Here is a 20725-nt window from a genome sequence, read left to right as displayed (position 1 = left end):
CTGGAACCAATTTCCCCTGTTATTAATATCGTATGCTAATATGGTACCTTTTTCACAAGTGATGGACTGATGTTGACTGCTTATTATTAACAAAAATCCTGTGCTCGCTTCAGCAGCACATATACTAAAATTGGAATGATACAGAGAAGATTAGCAATAAAGAAAAAACGGAAAATTGGCCGGGTGCGGTGGCTCAAGCCTGTAATCCCAGCACTTTGGGTGGCTCACGAGGTCAAGATAACGGGACCATCCTGGTCAACATGGTGAAACCCCGTCTCTACTCAAAATACAAAAAATTAGCTGGGCATGGTGGCGCGTGCCTGTAATCCCAGCTACTCAGGAGGCTGAGGCCGGAGAATTGCCTGAACCCGGGAGGCGGAGGTTGCGGTGAGCCGAGATCGCGCCATTGAACTCTGGCCTGGGTAACAAGAGCGAAACTCCGTCTTGAAAAAAAAAAGAAAAAAAGGAAAATTAACAAAAATCCAATTTTTACTCTGATTTCCTTAGCTCTGATGTCCTTTTCTGTTCTGGGATCCTGTTTAAGATCTCACGGTATATTTTGTAGTCAGATCTCCTTAGACTCCTCTTGTCTGTGATCAGACTTTCCTTTCTGAGACAGGGTGATGGGGTCTCACTCTATCACCCAGGCTGGAATGCAGTGGTGCGATCTCAACTCACTGCAACCTCCACCTCCTGGGTTCAAGTGATCCTCCCACCTCAACCTCTCGAGTATCTGGGACTACAGGTGCCTGCCACCATGCCGGCTAATTTTTGTATTTTTAGTAGAGACGAGGTTTCACCATGTTGGCCAGGCTGATCTCAAATTCCTGACCTTAAGTGATCCACCTGCCTCGGCCTCCCAAAGTGCTGGGATTACAGCTGTGACTTATGCACCTGGCTTTCCTTGTTTTTGATGACTTGGACAGTTTTAAGGAGTACTAATCAGGTGTTTTGTAGAATGTCCCTCAATTAGGGTTTGTGTGATGTTTTTTTCATGAGTAGACTGAGATGATGGATTTTGGGATGAAGACCCCAGAGATAAAGTTCCCAGCCTTATCACAGCATATTAAGGGTGATGAACAAGACATATCACTGCTGGTATTAAGCATGAGCAGCTGGCCAAGGGGTGTTTGTCAGGTTTCTCTACTGTAAACGCTCTTATTCTATACTATCCTCTTTGGAAGATAGTCTCCAAATGTAGCCCATACTTGAAGAGTGGCAAGTTAATCTCCCTTATTTATATCACAGATATTTATTTTATACTTTGAGACCATAAAGAACTCACAGATATTTATTTTATACTTTGTATTATGACCCAGTATAACTTAATTTTATACTGAAATTGTTCCAGCTTTTACCATGGGAGCTCTTTCACTCAGCTCTTGTATTCCTTTGACACCTTCATCATCATCGTTTTCGTTTTAGCTTTTACTTTCTGGCACTGTGCGATGCTCAACTTTTTTTTTTTTTTTTAATTTCAAAAAGAAGGCTGGGCGCGATGGCTCACGCCTATAATCCCAGCACTTTGGGAGGCTGAGGCGGGCGGATCACGAGGTCAAGAGATCGAGACCATCCTGGTCAATAAGGTAAAACCCCGTTTCTACTAAAAATACAAAAATTAGCTGGGCACGGTGGCGCGCGCCTGTAGTCCCAGCTACTCGGGAGGCTGAGGCAGGAGAATTGCCTGAACGCAGGAGGCTGAGGTCGCGGTGAGCTGAGGTCGTGCCATTGCACTCCAGCCTGGGTAACAAGAGCGAAACCCCGTCTCAAAAAAAAAAAATTTTCGAAAAGAGTTAAGATTTCTTCAGCAAAATAGATGATTTACATCTTCAAATCCTTTTTGAAATCAGTTATTAAAATTATTCTTTCCCCATTTCCCTCTAAATGACCACAGCAATACAGTTTTTAGTTACTCAACATCTTCAGGCCTATACTCCCAGCCCCATGTCTTAACCAGGCAGTCATTGCTCCCAGCTGGTCTCTATCTACTTGTACCAGCCTCCTCTTTCCTCCCAATCTCAAGGTTACTCTTAAAAACTGGTAAGTGCAAAAAGAACTTTTAGAGTGGAAAATGGAAAGGCATGGCCCATCCAATGTCAGTCTAAGAGCAGTTTTCAACCCTGCCTCACCTGGGTCTAGTTCAGCTGGCGGATGAGCTGATTGATGCATTCACCCTGGTAGCCAGGTGTGCCCATCTCCTTGAGGAAGATCACTCTATTTTTGGTAGCATGAGGGGCCACCGAGAGGTGGAAAGGGCGCAAGAACCATGAGATCTCCTGTAAATGCTTCCCCAGGAAGGCGATTTCATGAATGAGGTCTTCCAAGCAAATGACAACAAACTTGCCCAGGTGCCCCCAATCACAGTGATGTCTGTCAGAGGGATGGTGGTATTCTTGACCTTGGCTTGTCCGTGTTTCAAAATGAGTTCCCGGACAGACTTCAGATTTGGAAATCCCCAAGTCATACAATGTTCCCCTATACAAAGCATTTTTAGGTTCTGGGGGGTAACTTTTACAAAGACACCACTGAAAATTTTCTTTAGGTGAAGTCTTGCAATGGTTCTCTGCACCAGTAAACTCACGCCATCAGTCCTTTCGATACATGTAACAAAGGCCAAGGAATGTTTATCTGGCAATTCCAAGGCGTGAGGTTTCACATCTAGTCATCTGACACACACGTTGTCATGTTTCTGCCGCCAGGAATCATGTAGGAATGATTCCAGTCACTTAAACCTGAGCCCTTCTCTTTTCCTCTGCTCCTTCTTTGCCAAAAGTGCCTGCTTTGCTTGGATGGCTTTTAGGGCTCGATGAGCTTTCCTCTTTTTCAGGAGATTTTCTGGAACCAAAGGGATTTTTCTTTGCTCTTGCTCCGCCATCTTTCTTGTGTAGCGGCTACTGATCATGCACAACTGCTTCAACTTTGATCTTATGTATTTCCTGCCCCAGTCCTAAAATCAGCCAGTTCTCAAAGGAGCCCTGGTTCCTTTTATTGGAGAATATTAGAAATCAAGGCTGGGATGGGCGCAGTGGCTCACACCTATAATCCCAGCACTTTGGGAGGCCGAGGCGGGTAGATCACTTGAAATTGGGAGTTTGAGGCCAGCCTGACCAACATGGAAAAACCCCGTCTCTACTAAAAATACAAAAATTGCAGAGTGTGGTGGCGCATGCCTGTAATCCTTGAGAAGCTGAGGCAGGAGAATCACTTGAACCCAGGAGGCGTGAGCCGAGACTGTGCCATTGCACTCCAGCGTGGGTGACAGTGTGAGACGCCATCTCAAAAAAAAAAAAGTTTATATTCTAGGTTCATAAAGATACTCTCCAATATTTTCTGTTGCCTTGAAATTGAAAATGAATCATCTCAGCAGAAAGTATGCTCTCTGCTGACCTAATAATGGTTGGTGGTTTATTAGTCTCAGCATTACAACAACTTTTCCCCAAAGATAAAGATTGAGAACTGTGTTTTACTCTAATAATAAACAAAATAAAACATAAAAACACAACTGAAGAAATTCTTTGGCTAGGAGGAAAATTCTGTGTAATTAACAATCTGTACATTTTTCTGGAGCAATCCAGATTTGGTTCCTGCTTTTCTAGTTTTGTATGATTTTCATTTTGAAAACTATAGAGATGGAGGGGCAGAGTAGGACTTTTTAGTGTAAGTGACTTAATTTATGTACTGTGAATTATGATTTTTTCTTTTTTAAAAAATTTATGTATTTTTTTAAAAAATTGAGATGAGGGTCTTGCTGTGTTGCCCAGGCTAGTCTCAAACTCCTGAGCTGAAGTGAGCCTCCCACCTCAGCCTCCCAAAGTGCAGTGATCATAGGTGTGAACCACTATACCTGGTCGATTTTATTATTTTTTTTCTAGAAAATTTAATATAGAGATGCAGTGATGAATGGGAGAAGAGAATAGCAAAGGGGTAAGGATTTGGTGCCAGGCTGTTAAGATCCAGGTTATGCCACCTGTCTTCCTTGTGATCTTGAGCAAGTTACTTCCTTTCTAAGCTTCAATTTCTTTTCCTTTCCTTTCCTTTTTTTTTTTTTTTAGACAGAATTTTGCTCTTTGTTGCCCAGGCTGGAGTGCAGTGGTGCGATCTTGGCTCACTGCAACCTCTGCCTCCTGGGTTCAAGCAATTCTTCTGCCTCAGCTTCCTAAGTAGCTGGGATTACAGGCGCCCACCACCAAGTCTAGCTAATATTTTGTATTTTTAGTAGAGACAGGGTTTCATCATGTTGGCCAGGCTGGTTTCAAACTCCTGACCTCAGGTAATCCACCTGCCTTGGCCTCCCAAAGTGCTGGGATTACAGGTATGAGCCAATGTGCACAGCCCTGATTTTTTGAGACAGAGTCTTGCTCTGTTGCCCAGGCTGGAGTGCAGTGGTACGATCTCAGCTCACTGCAACCTCCGCCTCCCAGGTTCAAGTGATTCTCCTGCCTCAGCCTACCGTGTAGCTGGGATTACAGGTGTATACCACCATGCCTGGCTAATTTTTGTATTTTTAGTAGAGATGAGGTTTCACTATGTTGGCCGGGCTGATCTCCAACTTCTGACCTCAGGTGATCTGCTCACGTTGGCCTTCCAAAGTGCTGGAATTATAGGCGTAAGCCTCTGTGGCCGACTGAGTTTCTTCATTCATAAAACAAGGATAGTAGTACCTACCTGTGTTGGGGGTTCCCTGGGCCACGCCAGGTTCAGTGACTTGCAAGGAGGATTCACAGTTGTAGTTGCAGTTATGACATATTACAGCAAAAGGACATAATGCACAATCAAAGGGAAAAGGCACATGGCATGAGGTCAGAAGGAAACCAGGCCTAAGCTTTTTGCAGTCCTATCCTGTAGAGGCACACAGGATGTGCTCAGTTCCCTTCACGTGGAACTGGAACAGTGTGTGAGAAACGTTGTGTATCAAGGAAGCTCATCAGGGACTCAGTACCCACAGTTTCTGTTTGGGGCTGGTCATGTGGGCACCCTCTGCCTTAACAGGTACCAAAATTCCAGACCTTCAGAAGGAAAGCAGGCACTCAGTGTAAACCACATTGTTTGTACATACAGTTGAGGCACAGGGAGCCTCTCATCAGTTAAGAGGCAGTGAAATGCTCCCAAAATCCAGGTTCCTAGACACTGGCCAAGAGCCACCCTTGCAAGCAGGCCTCCTAAGGATAGACTAGATGGTACTGCAGGCTCAAGCCACCATGCTCAGCTAAGTTTTTCATTTTTTATAGGGATGGGGTCACACTCTGTTGCCCAGGCTGGTCTCAAACCCTTGGACTCAAGTGATCCACCGGCCCTGGCTTCTCATAGTGCGGGTGTGAGCTACCACGCTTGGCCCAAAGCTGTTTCTGAGCCATCCTTGTCTGATGCTCACTGCATGTTACCTATCGCGGACTCTTGTTCACAAGCCCAGCAATAGCGGTGTTGCTCAGGAAGTCTTCCCTTTCAAATGAGAACATTCTTTGAATGTCATGGTGGATCACAAAATTAAAAATTAATTAAATTGGCCAGGTACAGTGGCTCATACCTGTAATCCCAGCACTTTAGGAGGCCGAGGCAGGCGAATTTCTTGAGGTCAGTAGTTCAAGACCAGCCTGGCCAACATACTAAAATACAAAAATTGGTAGGCGTGATGGCTCATGCCTATAATCCTAGCACTTTGGGAGGCTGAGGTGGGTGGATCACCTGAGGTCAAGAGTTTGAGACCAGCCTGGCCAACATGGTGAAACCTTGTCTCTACTAAAAATACAAAAATTAGCTGGGCATGGTGGCGGGCACCTGTAATCTCAGCCACTCAGGAGGCTGAGGCAGGAGAATCGCTTGAACCCAGGAGGTGGCAGTTGCAGTGAGCTGAGATCATGTCATTGCACTCCAGAGTAGTGATATGAGTGAGACTCCATCTCAAAAAATAAAGAAAAAAATTAATTGGTTAATTAAATTCAATTGAATGGAAACTTTCTCACTTCCCTACAAACTAAAAAATTAATTGGTTAATTAAATTTAATTAAATGGGAACATTCTCACTTCCCCACAAACTAAAATGGTACTCACTGGGTACTACTAGGTACATCCCCTAATCTTTCTGGGGCTCATGCTCCTCATCTGCAAAATGACAGGGCAGATAAGAGGGCTATTTTACCAGGCTGAGGGTGTTGCTTCCTTAGGCCAGTTTTCTAATTTAATATTAATAATAATTAACATTTATCAACCACTTAATGTATACTGACCACTAAGCTAGGTACCATCTACCATCTACTCAGGAGGCTGAGGCAGGAGGATTGATCTCAAGGAGTTTGAGGTTGTTCTCCAGCCGGGGTGATAGAGACCCCTGTCTCAGAAGCAAAACAAAACAAAACAAAACAAAAAACCAGCTTGGGCAGCAGTGTTCATATCTAATTTAAATAGAAAGTGGATCTTGTCCTTTGAAATGGTCGGACCCCTTTAATAATCAGTGGTTTTCAGTGTGTGGCTTTAGTCTGTAAAACCTCTTTTTTTTGAGACAGTTTCATTCTGTCACTCAGGTTGGAATGCAGTGGCATGATTTAAGGTTGGAATGCAGTGGCATGATCTCGGCTCACTGCAATCTCTGGCTCCCGGGTTCAAGTGAATCTCATGCCTCAGCCTCCTGAGTATCTGGGATTACAGTTGTGCATCACCACACCCGGCTAATTTTTATATTTTTAGTAGAGACAGAGTTTTACTATGTTGGCCAGGCTGGTCTCGAACTCCTGACCTCAAGTGATCTACCTACCTCAGTTTCCCAAAGTGCTGAGATTACAGGCTTGAGCCATCATGCCCAGCCTAGTTATGAGTTTTATTTTATTTTATTTTTGTGAGATGGAGTCTTGCTCTTTTGCCTGGGCTGGAGTGCAGTGGCTCAGTATCAGCTTACTGCAACCTCTACCTCCTGGGTTCAAGTGATTTTCCTGCCTTAGCCTCCTGAATAGCTGGGATTACAGGCATCCGCCACCACGCCCAGCTAATTTTTGTATTTTTAGTAGACACAGGGTTTCACCACATTGGCCTGGCTAGTCTTGAACTTCTGACCTTGTGATCCGCCCACCTTGGCTCCCAAAGTGCTGGGATTACAGGCATGAGCCACCGTGCCTAGCCTAGACATGGGTTTTAATCGAGTTCTGACTGCAAAGCCCATGTAAGCCCTTCCTGCTGCACCAGGCCATGTCCATTTTACATCTATAGAAATGGTAGAATTTTCCCCCTTTTGATAAATTGTGACTTGTTGCTTTGGATGCCGAAACCAACTACCTCAGAACACAGCTGCATTTGGAAGTTGGCTCACCAAGAAATTTTTTAAACAAGGACAGCAGTAATTTGTATATGGAGTCTTGGGGTTGATTTCCTTCATCAGTTAGCTTGACTTTTTCAAATTATTAATTATATTTTCTCCAAGATAATAAGAATCAAATATCATCATCAATTCTCTTTTTATAAAGGGTGTATAATTCCTAAAGTGGTAGTGTGCCAAAAGCCACCATCCTTCTTGCAGCTGAAGGAACAAAGTCTCCTAAGAAGAACTTGATTCTCGTCTTTTTTTTTTTCTTTTTTTCTGAGACGGAGTTTTGCTGTTGTCACCCAGACTGGAGTGTAATGGCACGATCTCGGCTCACCGCAACCTCCGCCTCCTGGGTTCAAGCAATTCTCCTGCCTCAGCTTCCCGAGTAGCTGGGACTACAGGTAGGCACCACCATGCCCAGCTAATTTTTGTATTTTTAGTAGAGATGGGGTTTCACCTTGTTGACCAGGATGGTCTCGATCTCTTGACCTCGTATTCCATCCGCCTTGGCCTCCCAAAGTGCTGGGATTACAGGCGTGAGCCACTGCGCCCGGCCCATTCTCTTCTTTTTAGAGATGCCTATTTTGACGGAGAGCAGTCCTCCACAGTAAGTTGGTTTTCCTGAAGTTTTGGAGGACTTTTCAGAATGGAAAAGCAAGGATTTGGATGGGCATGGTGGCACATTCCCATCACTCTAGCCACTTGCGAGGCTGAAGCTGAGGCAGGAAGGTTGTTTGAGCCTAGGAGTTCAACACCAGCCTGGGCAACATAGTGACACCCTATCTCTACAAAACATTTTAAACTTAGCCAGGTATGGTGGTGTGCACCTGTAGTCCCAGTTACTTGGGAGGCTGAGGCAGGAGGCTGAGCCCAGAAGTTTGGGGTTACAGTGAGTGCCACTGCATTCCAGCCTGGGTGACAGAGTGTGACTCCTTAAAGAAAGAGAGAGAGACTGGGTGCAGTGGCTCACATCTGTAATTTCTACACTTTGGGAGGCTGAGGCAGGTGGTTCACTTAAGGTCAGGAGTTCAAGACCAGCCTGGCCAACATGGTGAAACCTCCTCTCTTAAAAAATACAAAAAACATTAGCCAGGCATGGTGGCTGGCACCTGTAATTTCAGCTACTCAGGAGGCTGAGGCAGGAGAATTGCTTGAACCCAGGAGGTGGAGGTTGCAGTGACCCGAGATCATGCCATTATACTCCAGCCTGGTGAGAGAGCAAGACTCCATCCCACCCCCCCAAAAAAAGAGAGAGAGAGAGAGACAGGGGAGAGAGAGAAGAAAGAAACAAAGGAAAGAAAGAAAGAACTGATTAAAATTTTACAGTATAGTATAAAGTGTATGGATAAGGTATACAAATCATTTTTTTCCCTCTTTTTTGGGGGTCACTGTCAAACACAAAATTTTGTTTATCACATTATTTTAGTAGAATGTTTCACATAGCAGGCAGTGAGTTAGTGAAGTTTATTACCCTAGGAGGTATTAATGAAACAAATGAACTTTAAAAGTTTATATAAACTCATGGGTGATAAATTAAGGGGAATCATCGAGAGAAACTACCAGAAATATTCTCAGACACATCCAGGAACACCTTGGTACATTGTGAGCTGGAAGGACCCTGAGTTTGACCTGGTTCTGACATACCACCTTTTTTTTGACTTTTTTTTTTTTGAGACAGGGTCTTGCTCTGTCATTCATCCAGGAGTGCAGTGGTGGAAACATGGCTCACTGCAGCTTCAACCTCTCAGGCTCAAGAGATCCTCTCCCCTCAGTCCCCTAAGTAGCTAGGACTACAGGTACATGATACCATTCCTGGCTAATTTTTTTTTCTTTTTTTAGAGGTGGGGTTTCACCATGTTGTCTAGGCTGGTCTCAAACTCCTGGGCTCAAAGCAATCCTCCTGCCTTGGCCTCCCAAGTGCTGAGATTATAGGTGTGCACCACCATGCCCAGCCCTGACCATCTTTCACACTATAGATTTTTACAGAGCACCTCTGTGTATAAAGCACCTTGCTGGGTGCTCTGGGAAAAATGAAATAGACTGTGCTCAGCAGGGCTCATCAGCTAGTGGAAGAAGAAAAATGTGTATAGCAATAACTAAACACAAAGCAAGTTGTGGTAAGTTCTGTGACAGAGGGGCAGAGAAAGTGCTTTTGGAAAAGGTGGAACCTGCTTAGAGGTCCCTGGGAGAGCTTCTCAGAGGAGGTATATCTTTAGATTTAGGAGATAAGTAGAATCAAGTGAAATGACAAATCTGGAGGTTTCACATTGCCTGCCTTTAAATTTTACTATACGGAGTGTTAACTAAAACAGCATGGTACTGCTACAAAAATAGACATAGAGATCAATGGAACACATTAGAAAACACAGAAATAAAGCTACATGCCTACAACCAACTGATCTTTGACAAAAATTAACAACAAAAATTAACGAAGGGGAAAGGCGTTCTAGACCAGCCTGGGCAACATGGTGAAACCCCATCTCTACCAAAAATACAAAAAATTGGCTGGGCGTGGTGGCTCACACCTGTAATCCCAGGACTTTGGGAGGCCAAGGCGGGCGGATCAGGAGGTCAAGAGATCGAGACCATCCTGGCTGACATGGTGAAACCCCGTCTCTACTAAAAAATACAAAAAAATTAATTGGATGTGGTTGCATACCCCTGTGGTCCCACCCATTTGGGAGGCTGAGGTGAGAGGATTACTTGAACCCAGGAGGTGGAGGTTGCAGTGAACTGAGTTTGAGCCACTGCACTCCAGGCTGGGCAACAGAGTTTTCTGAAGAAAACTTCCAAAACCCCACAAAAAGTAGCTGGGCATGGTGGTGTGCACTTGGGAGGCTGAGGTGGGAGGATCGTTTGAATCTGGGAGTTTGAGGCTGTGGTGAGCTGAGATCGTGGCACTGCAGTCCAACCTGTGTGACAGTCTCACCCATACACATGAAAGTTTATTGCAAATTGACTTTATATGTCTTTGGTACAAAATGTTGTTATTTATGAATATAATGTAGAATAGTTAAATCAGGCAAATTAACATATTTAGAAACAATTACTTGTAAACATTTTGATATACTTTCTTCAGTGTCCTTTCTTCCTTCCTTTCTTTCTCTCTTTCTTGCCTGCCTACCTGCCTGCCTTCCTTCTTTCCTTCCTTCCTTCCTTCCTTCCTTCCTTCCTTCCTTCCTTCCTTCCTTCTTTCCTTCCTTCCTTCCTCCTTCCCTCCCTCCCTCTTCCTTCCTCTTTCTTTCTCTCTTTCCTTCTTTCTTTCTTTCTCTCTTTCTCTTTCCCTTTATCTCTCTCTTTCTTTCCTTTCTTTCTTCTTGCTCTATCACCCAGGCTGGAGTGCAGTGGTACAAACTCGGCTCACTGCAGCCTCTGCCTCCTGGGTTCAAGGGATTCCTCTGTCTCAGCCTCCCAAGTAGCTAGGATTACAGGTATGCTGCCATGCCTGGCTAATTTTTGTATTTTTAGTGGAGGCGAGGTTTCACCGTGTTAGCCAGGCTGGTGTTGAGCTAGCTTCAAGTGATCCACCTGTCTCAGCCTCCCAAAGTGCTGGGATTACAGGCATCCTGGCAAACATGGTGAAACCCCGACTCTACTAAAAATATAAAATTAGCTGTAGTGGTGCATGCCTGTAATCTCAGCTACTTAGGAGGCTGAGGCAGGAGAATCACTTGAACCTGGGAGGTAGAGGTTTCAGTAAGCTGAGATTGCACCATTGCACTCCAGCCTGGGTAACAAGAGGGAAACTCTGTCTCAAAAAAATATATACACATATATAAATATATGTAATATATAACATATACATAGTATGTAATATATAAAATATATGTAATATATGATATATAAAATGTATAATATATAATGCAATATATGTATATCATATATCATATAAAATATATAATGTATAATATATATAATATATAACATATTATATATGTATATTTTAAGTAGCCAATTTACATTTTAGTCTGTAAGAGGACATAAATTGCCACTTTACTTCTCTAACCTATCTTTAATCTGCAGCAGGCACCTTTCTTTAGACTTCTGGGAGATTCTGTCTCAGTCATCATAGGGCTTCCCCTCCTCACTTGCACTGGATCATAGAAAATCTCACAGTCCCATGGTTCTTAACTGATGTCTAGAATTCCGCATCTGGTGTGCTGAGGGTGGAGAGGGCTTGGGTTGCAGACTCCTTTCTTCCCACAATGCACTAACTTTCTCTAGTCAGGCCATCTTCACTTCCTCTGCTCAGTGTTCCTTTCTCCGTTCCTTCTTTGGGACAGCGTAGTGTAACCTTCCTCAGTGTGTTCCTGCAAACACGGTGGTAGCCTTTTTTTTCTAGGGTAGTGGTGGGGAAAATCATATAGGTGATATTATGGTGGTGGTTTTTCTTTTTTTAAATAACTTCCCCTGATACGGGTGTGTTATGATACTCTTATTTGCCTTTTTTTTTTTTTTTTTTTGAGACAAAATCTCGCTGTGTCACCCAGGCCGGAGTACCTGGCGAGATGTCAGCTCACTGCATGCAACCTCTAGCTTCTTGGGTTCAAGCAATCCTCCCACCTCAGCCTTTTGAGCAGCTGGGATTACAGGCATATGCCACCAAGCCCGGCTACCTGTTGTATTTTTAGTAGAGATGGGGTTTTGCCATGTTGGCCAGGCTGGTCTCGAAGTCCTGACCTCAGGTGATCTGCCTGCCTTGGCCTCCCAAAGTGCTGGGATTATAAGCCACGTGCTCGGCCTATTTTTTGAGACTGAGTCTTGCTCTGTCACCCAGGCTGGAGTGCAGTGGCGCAGTCTTGGCTCACTGCAACTTTTGCCTCCTGGGTTTGTGATTTTCCTGCCTCAGCCTCCTCAGTAGCTGGGATTACAGGTGCATGCCACCAATGCCTGGCTAATTTTTGTATTCTTAGTAGAAATGGGGTTTCACTATGTTGGCCGGGCTGATCTCGAACTCCTGACCTCAGGTCATCCCCCTGCCTTGGCCTCCCAAAGTTCCAGGATTACAAGCATGAGTCACTGTGCCCAGCCGAGGTCTTTCTATCTTAAGATCAACTGATTGGGACCTTAATTATATCTATAAGATCCTTTCCCAATAGTACCTAGATTAGTGTTCAGTGAGTGCTGAATAGCAGGGAAAAGGTGTGTATATACCAAGTGCCTGGAATCTTGGGGGACATCTCTTAGGATTCTGCATACCATGGACTCCTCAGAAAGATTACACAGATCTTGTTAGAGGAACCATCTTGCCCTCCTCCTTACCATCTGTAAATTGCACAGAGGAGTCCTGGAAATGGCATGTCATTTGACTGCCTTCCTTTCTGTCTTCTTTCTGCTCCTGACTCTGGTGCACTGAGGGATGCATATTAACCACTTTACAGGCTCTGGTGAGAGTACTGCGGCTTCCCCAGTATTACCCATAATGTTTCTTGAGGGCAGACAACTTGAGAAACCCACTAAATAAGGCCAGCAAGGGTGAGGGAAAGAATGTGCTTACCATTTGTGATTTGTGATTGTGACACAATGTATAAAATAGATTCTTTGTTGATACACTCTTAGACAGAACTTAGAGCATTTAATGACCAAACAGTGGTACAGAGTGTTTCATGATACTGCCATGAGAATGCAGCAGGATTTGAACTTGACCACAGAAAAAAATTCAGGGCAATAACTGCCAGGATTAAAATAAGACTTGTGGCCGGGCACGGAGGCTCACACCTGTAATCCTAGCACCTTAGGAGGTTGAGGCGGGTGGATCACCTAAGGTCAGGAGTTCAAGACCAGCCTAACCAACAAGGCGAAACCACATCTCTACTAAAAATACAAAAATTAACCAGGTGTGGTAATATGTACCTGTAGTCCCGGCTACTTGGGAGGCTGAGACAGGAGAATTGGTTGAACCTGGGAGGCGGAGGTTGCAGTGAGCTGAGATCGTGCCATTGCACTGCAGCCTGGGCGACAGAGTGAGACTCCATTAAAAAAAAACAAAAAAGTAAACCTTGTGCTTCAGACTGAATGCACATTCTTTGGACTCAGTGCAGTCTCTTGGGAGTTAGACATTGGATCCTGAAACGATGTGATAGTGCTCCCTAGGAATTGGGAGTCCTGGGAAATAGAAACCAGTTAAATGCGCTATAAATTTCAGAGCGAATGTGACCTGGGCATGTCAGTATCAAGCATATGACCTTGGATTCAGCAGGGATGGTGTTTGAATATTGCCAACTGCAATATGGTTTGAGAAGTCCATGCCCTTCGGAAAGTCAGTCCATGCCCTTTGGAAAGTCATGAGTGTCTTGGGTGTGTGTGTGGGGTGGGGGTATCCCAGGTTAGGTTTCACTTGGAAGAGGTTCTTTGTGCATAGTAGCTGCTGTTTTCTCTGAGCTAGTCAGTCTCCCTATGGGCTCCAGGACTTCTGACTCTTCCATTTATTTTTTATTTATTTTTTTTGAGATGGAGTCTCACTCTGTTGCCCAGGCTGGAGTGCAGTGGTGTGATATGGGCTCATGCAACCTCCACTTCCTGGGTTCAAGTGATTCTCCTGTCCCAGCCTCCTCAGTAGCTGGGATTGCAGGTGCCTGCCACAATGCCTGGCTATTTTTTGTGTTTTTAGTATAGATAGGGTTTTACCATGTTGGCCAAGCTGGTCTTGAACTTCTGACCTCAAATGATCTGCCCACTTCAGCCTCCCAAAGTGCTGGGATTACAGGTGTGAGCTACCACCCACACCCAGCTTGTCTCTTCAGTTTAGAGACAAGCTTGGTTGTATGTAGTCTTGGTGTGCGAGTAACAGATAGCAACTGCCCTGTTGTCAAAAACGAATGTACTTGGGAGGCTGAGATGGGAGGATCACTTGAGACCAGGAGTTCAAGTCCAGCCTGGGCAATATAGCAAGACTGTCTCTACAAAAAAATATAAAAAAGCAAATGTGAAATTTGGTTGTGAATTAGAAGTGAACTAATGATGTAGAGAACTAATGATGCTTGCGAGCTGGGGACTTTTTGGGAGATAGGAAGAGGAAGAGCCTCAGAGACCTCTACCTTCTCTCCCCGGCTGCGTTTGCTGGCAGTACTGAATCTGTGTTCTCTCCCACAGGCAACTGCGATGTCTGTGGACTGTCTTGGGCAGCATGCAGTGCTTTCTGGGTAAGTGAGCTTGCAGAGTTTGTCTGCCATGATTTCTGGAAACAAATTGCAAATCAGGGGGTTTCTGGGAACTTGGAAGCTGTTCTTACATTTAAGGATTACGGTCATAGGGTTTATTTCTAATATCCTGTTTACCTCAATGCTACTTGTAGGGATTGTTTGCAGTTTATGTTAATCTCTTATCTAATAGGTAAGCAATAAAACACCGTTGAAGTTTTAGTGACTGGTAGCTTGGACTTGAAATTGCAATTTTTTTTTTGAGACGAAGTTCTGCTCTTGTCGCCCGCTGGAGTGCAATGGCATGATCTCGGCTCACCGCAACCTCTGCCTCTGAGGTTCAAGTGATTCTTCTGCCTCAGCCTCCCAAGTAGCTGGGGTTACAGACATGCACTACCATGATTGGCTAATTCTGTATTTTTAGTAGATTGGGGTTTCTCCATGTTAGTCAGGCTGCTCTCAAATGCACCACCTCAGGTGATCCGCTCGCCTTGGCCTCCCAAAGTGCTGGGATTTTTGGCGTGAGCCACCACTCCTGGCGAAATTGCAGTTTTCTCTTTACTACAAGACTCAAGAATATTTGCAGCTACATACCTGAAGGATGTAACCTGGGATTGAAGGAATCTGAATTCCAGTTTGGTGGTGCCATTACTTATGAGCCCCTGGACATTTATTCAGTTTGGCCTAACCGGACTTTGGTTTTCTCATGAAGGAATGTTATTTCATCGTGAAGGAATCAAATGACATAGTTTCTGTAGTGTCTTCTGGCTCAAAATTTTTAAGACTTGGCCAATAAGGGCTACGTCTGCTTTTGCTAATGAAAACCCTAACATTGTAATATTGGGATAAAGTTCGATAATCAAGCCGGGCATGGTGACTCATGGTGACCCAGCTACATAGGAAGGATGGCTTGAGCCAGGGACTTTTCAAGACCAGTCTGGTCAACATAGCAAGACCCCCTCTCAAAAAAAATTTTTTTACCAGTCATGGTCCCCTTTCCCTTTTGTGTTGCTCTCAATGATAGCCCTTACCCCAGGAGCGAGCGGGTTTTATTAATGTAGGTAGTTGTTTATGAACCCATTTACAAATCAGTGAAAATACTTTCTTTTCTATTAGCTACATTACTTTATTTTGAAATTGTGTTTTTATTTACCTTTTTTAAAAAAAAGCACACAACATGGTAAACATTTAAAAAGTTCAAAAGGATATATAACGAAAATCAAATTTCCTTCCTACCTCTGCCCTCCTCCCCAGAGACAATTATTATCATTGTTGTGTGTGTCGTACTGGGTACACAGGCAAGGAAAGGTTGGTATCTCTTTTCTGCCGTCAGCTCCCTGCTCACTTTTTTTTTTCTTTTTGAGACAGGGTTTCACTCTTGTTGCCCAGGCTGGAGTGCAGTGGCGTGGTCTTGGCTCACTACAACCTCTGCCTTCCAGTTTCAAGTTATTCTCCTGCCTCAGCCTCCTGAGTAGATGGGATTACAGGTGACTGCCACCACCCCGGCTAATTTTTGCATTTTTAGTAGAGATAGGGTTTCACCATGTTGACCAGGCCAGTCTCGAACTCTTGACTTAGTGATCTGCCTGCCTCGGTCTCCCAAAGTGCTGGGATTACAAGCATGAGCCTCCATGCCCAGCACACATACTTACTATTTTTTAACATGATCTTGAAGCTCTTTATTTGATTTTCTTTTTTTTTTTAAGAGATGGGGTCTTGCTTTGTTGCCCAGGCTGGTCTTGAACTGCTGGGCTCAAGCAATCCTCTCACCTTGGCCTCATTTTATTTTCTCTTTTTCTCTCTCTCTCTTTCTCTGCTTCTTCCTTTTGAGACAGGGTCTCACTCTGTCACCCAGGCTGGAGTGCAGTCACTGGTGTGATCTCAGCTCACTGCAGCCTCGACATCTCATATTCAAGCGATTCACCTGCCTCTGCCTTGGTCTCTCAAAGTCTTTTCTTTTCTTTTTTAAATTTAATTTTATTTTGAGTTCCAGGATACCTGTGCAAGATTTTTTTTTTTTTTTTTTGCAGGTCTGAAGTTTATTGAAGGGTGAGGGAGGGCACGTCCAGCCTCAGGTTGGGGAGGGGGTAGTGGTTTCCTCCGTGGGGTTCCCCAGTCATCGCAAAAGGGGCAGACAGCTTTCTGGCTCCCATCTGTCGAATCCCAATCAGAGGTCCGTGTGCTGCTGTGGGTGTCTAAAAGCCACCAACTTGCTGAGAAGCTCAGTAAGTCCAGATGACTAGGCTTTCATCAGTGAAGTGTAGCAGAATTGCTTCCTCCAAATGGAATAAGTATATCCTTTTTCTTTGTTTTTTTTTTTTTTTTTTTTTTTTTTTGTTACATAGATAAACGTGTCCCATGGTAGTTTGCTGCATCTGTCAACCCAGCACCTAAGTATTAAGCCCCACATGCATTAGCTATTTATCCTGATGCTTTCCCTCCCTCTGGTCCCCCAACAAACCCCAGTGTGCATTGTTTCCCTACCTGTGTCCGTGTGTACTTACTGTTTTATTTTAGCTGGGCATGGTGGTGCATGCCTGTAATCTCAGCTACTCAGGAGGCTGAGGCAGAAGAATTGCTTGAACCTGGGAGGCGGAGGTTTTGGTTTTCTGTTCTTGTGTTAGTTTGCTGAGGATAATGGCTTCCAGCTCCATCCGCGTCCCTGCAAAGGATATGATCTTGTTTGTTTTTATGGCTGCATACTATTCCATGATATATATGTACCACATTTTCTTTATCCAATCTACCATTGGTGGGCATTTGGGTTGATTCCATGTCTTTGCGATTGTGTATAGTGCTTCACCAAACATATGCGTGCATGTATCTTTATATTAGAATGATTTAGATTCCTCTGGGTACGTACCCAGTAATGGGATTGCTGGGTAAAATGGTATTTCTTCCTCTAGGTTTTTCAGGAATCTCTTACAGCTCCTATTCAACGTAGTATTGAAAGTTCTGGCCAGGGCAGTCAGGCAAGAGAAAGAAAGAATTAATATTCAAACAGGAAGAGACAAAAAAAAAAGGAAAAACAAATAGAGAGGAAGTCAAACTGTCCCTGTTTGCAGATGACATGATCCTATATCTAGAAAACCCCATTGTCTCAGGCCAAAAGCTTCTTAAACTGATAAGCAACTATAGCACAATTTCAGGATATAAAATTGATGTGTAAAAATCACAAGCATTACATACACCAATAGTAGGCAAAGAGAGCCAAATTGTGAATGAACTCACATTCACAATTGTTACAAAGGGAATAAAATACCTAGGAATACAGCTAACAAGAGGGGTGAAAGACCTCTTCATGGAGAACTACAAACCACTGTACAAGGAAATCAGAGAGGACAGAAACAAATAGAAAAATAGTCCATGTTCATGTATAGGAAGAATCAATATTGTGAAAATGGCCATACTGCCCAAAGTAGTTTATAGATTCAATGCTCTTTCCATTAAACTTCCACTGACATTCTTCACAGAATTAGAAAAAACTATAAAATTCATGTGAAACCAAAAAAGAGCCTGTATAGCCAAGACAATTCTAAACAAAAAGAACAAATCTGAAGGTATCACGTTGCCTGACTTTAAACTATCCTACAAGGCTATAGTAACCAAAACAGCGTGGTACTGGTACAAAAACAGACACATCCACCAGTGGAACAGAATAGAGTTATTCTGAAATAAGACCAGAAATAAGACCACCCATCTACAACCATCTGAATTTTAACAAACCTGACAAAAGCAATGGGGAAAGGATTCCCTGTTTAACAAGCGGTGCTGGGAGAACTGGCTAGCCATATGCAGAAAATGGAAACTGGACCCTTTCCTTACACTTTATAAAAAAAAGTAACTCAAAATGGATTAAAGACTTAAATGTAAAACCCAAAACTATAAAAACTGTAGAAGAAAATCTAGGCAGCACCATTCAGGACATAGGCATGGGCAAAGATTTTGTGACAGAAGCACCAAAAGCAATTGCAACAAAAGTGGAAGTTGACAAACAGGATCTGATTAAACTAAAAAGCTTCTGCACAGTGAATGAGACTATCATCACAGTGAACAGAGAGCCTACAGAATGGGAGAAAATTCTTGCGACCTATCCATCTGACAAAGGTCTGATATCCAGAATCTGCAAGGAACTTAACCCTATTAAAAAGTGGGCAAAGGACATGAAAAGACACCTCTCAAAAGAAGACATTTATGCAGCCAACAAATGTGTGAAAAAAAGCTCATCACTACTGATCATAGAGAAATGCAAATCAAAACCACAATGAGACACCATCTCTTGCCCGTCAGAGTGGCAGTTATTAAAAAGTCAAGGAACAGCAGATGCTGGTGAGGCTGTGGAGAAACAGGAATGCTTTCACACTGTTGGAGGGGATGTAAACTAGTTCAACCATTGTGAAAGACAGTGTGGTGATTCCGGAAAGACCTAGAACTTTCATTTTTTTTTTTGAGACAAGTTTCACTCTGTTGCCTAGGCGGGAATGCAGATCACGGCTCACTGCAGTCTTGACTTCCTGGGCTCAAATGATCCCTCCGCCTTAGCCTCCTGATATGGTGGGACTGCTGGCATGTACCACCACGCCTGCGTGGCTAATTTTTTCTTTTTTTCTTCTTCTTTTTCTTTTTTTTTTTTGTAGAGACAGGGTCTCCCTATGTTGCCCAGGCTGGTCTTGAACTCCTGGACTCAAGTGATCCTCCTTCCTTGGCCTCCCAAAGTGCTGGGATTATAGATGTGAACCACTGCACCTGGCCTTTTCTTATACTGAATTTTACAATATGTGTAGTAAATTGTTTAAAGTGTGGTAAACTTAAGTAAATAGCTAAAATTTACAAATATATACACCCATGTAATTACCATTCTGATTAAGATACAGAAAATTTTTTTTAGCACCTTGGCAGGCCCTTCAAACCTGGAAATGTGTATCTTTTAGTTTAGAGAAATTTTTTCTGTATTGTATCGTTGATCATTTTCTCCCTTCTATTTCCTCCCCGACTTTTTTTTTGAAACAGGGTCTTTCTATATTGCCCAGGCAGATTTTAACTCCTGGGCTCAAGCTATCCTCCCGCCTCTGCCTCCCTAAGAGCTGGGATTACAGACATGAGCCACAGTACCCAGCTTTTTTTTTTTTTTTTTTTTGAGACAGAGTCTTGCTCTGTCACCAAGGCTGGAGTGCAGTAATGAAAACTCGGCTCACTGCAACCACCTCTGCCTCCTGGGTTCAGGTGATTCTTGTGCCTCAGCCTCCCAAGTAGCTGGGATTACAGGTGAGCACCACCGCACCCAGCTAATTTTTGTAGTTTTAGTAGAGACAGGATTTTGCCATGTTGGCTGGTCTCAAACTCCAGACCTTGGGTGATCTGCCCACCTCAGCCTCCCAAAGTGCTGGGATTACAGGTGTGTACCACCATGCCTGGCCTCATTTTTTTCTTCTTTCTTTCTTTTTGGAATTCCTATTAGTAGTTAATGTTGGGTATCCTGTATGACTTTTCTTCTGGACTTTTTGTCTGTTTTGCATTCTGGGAGTTTTAAATTTGGCTTCTAACACTGCTATCAGATTTTTTTTTTTTCTTTTTGAGATGGAGTTTCACTGTTGTTACCCAGACTGGAGTGCAATGGCACAATCTTGGCTCACCACAACCTCCACCTCCTGGGTTCAAGCAATTCTCCTGCCTCAGCCTCCCGAGTAGCTGGGACTATAGGTGCGCGCCACCATGCCCAGCTAATTTTTTGTATTTTTAGTAGAGACGGGGTTTTACCTTGTTGACCTCGTGATCTCAATGGTCACAATCTCTTGACCTCGTGATCCACCTGCCTTGGCCTCCCAAAGTGCTGGGATTATAGAATGAGCCACCACGCCTGGCCACTACTATCAGATTTTTAAAGTTCAAATACTATTTTAATTTTCAAAAAATTTCAAATATTATTTTAATGTTTATTATTATTTATATTGTCTCTTAACTCTTGGAGAATATTGATTCCAAGATTTTTTCTCTTCTTGGAGATGGAGTCTGGCTCTGTTGCCCAGGCTGGAGTGCAGTGGCACGATCTTGGCTCACTGTAGCCTCTACCTCTTGGGTTCACGTGATTCTCCAGCGTCAGCCTCCCGAGTAGCTGGGATTATAGGCATGCACCATCATGCCTGGCTGATTTTTGTAGTTTTAGTAGAGACCGGGTTTCACCATGTTGGCCAGGCTGGTCTAGAACTCCTGGCTTCAAGTGATCCACCCACCTTGGCCTCCCAAAGTGCTGGGATTACAGGTGTGGGCTACTACGCCTGGCCTCTCCTCTGTGTTT

At 43.8% G+C, this 20725-nt stretch overlaps 1 protein-coding gene and 1 pseudogene across 22 annotated transcripts in view; one reads left to right on the top strand and one right to left on the bottom strand.

Annotated features, from left to right (window-relative positions):
• The window catches only part of WDR59 (WD repeat domain 59), a 118727-nt gene that overhangs the window by 5046 nt on the left and 92956 nt on the right, over positions 1-20725 (top strand). For 19 of the 22 annotated variants that reach the window (XM_078357758.1, XM_078357757.1, XM_078357755.1 and 16 more), the window contains exon 2: positions 14384-14433. In XM_078357758.1, the coding sequence (XP_078213884.1) occupies positions 14384-14433 (50 nt within the window). Of the gene's footprint in view, positions 1-1485; positions 1587-14383; positions 14434-20725 lie in introns of all 22 variants that reach the window. The other 3 variants (XM_078357751.1, XM_078357748.1, XM_054248514.2) reach the window with 1 other exon arrangement.
• LOC108589284 (large ribosomal subunit protein uL30-like 1 pseudogene) lies at positions 2114-2902 on the bottom strand (annotated as a pseudogene).

The sequence above is a fragment of the Callithrix jacchus genome, chromosome 20 (assembly GCF_049354715.1).
Source record: "Callithrix jacchus isolate 240 chromosome 20, calJac240_pri, whole genome shotgun sequence".
Lineage (NCBI taxonomy): Eukaryota > Metazoa > Chordata > Mammalia > Primates > Cebidae > Callithrix > Callithrix jacchus.
Note: the sequence above shows the minus strand (reverse complement) of the source record. Positions and strands in the feature narration are given on the sequence as shown.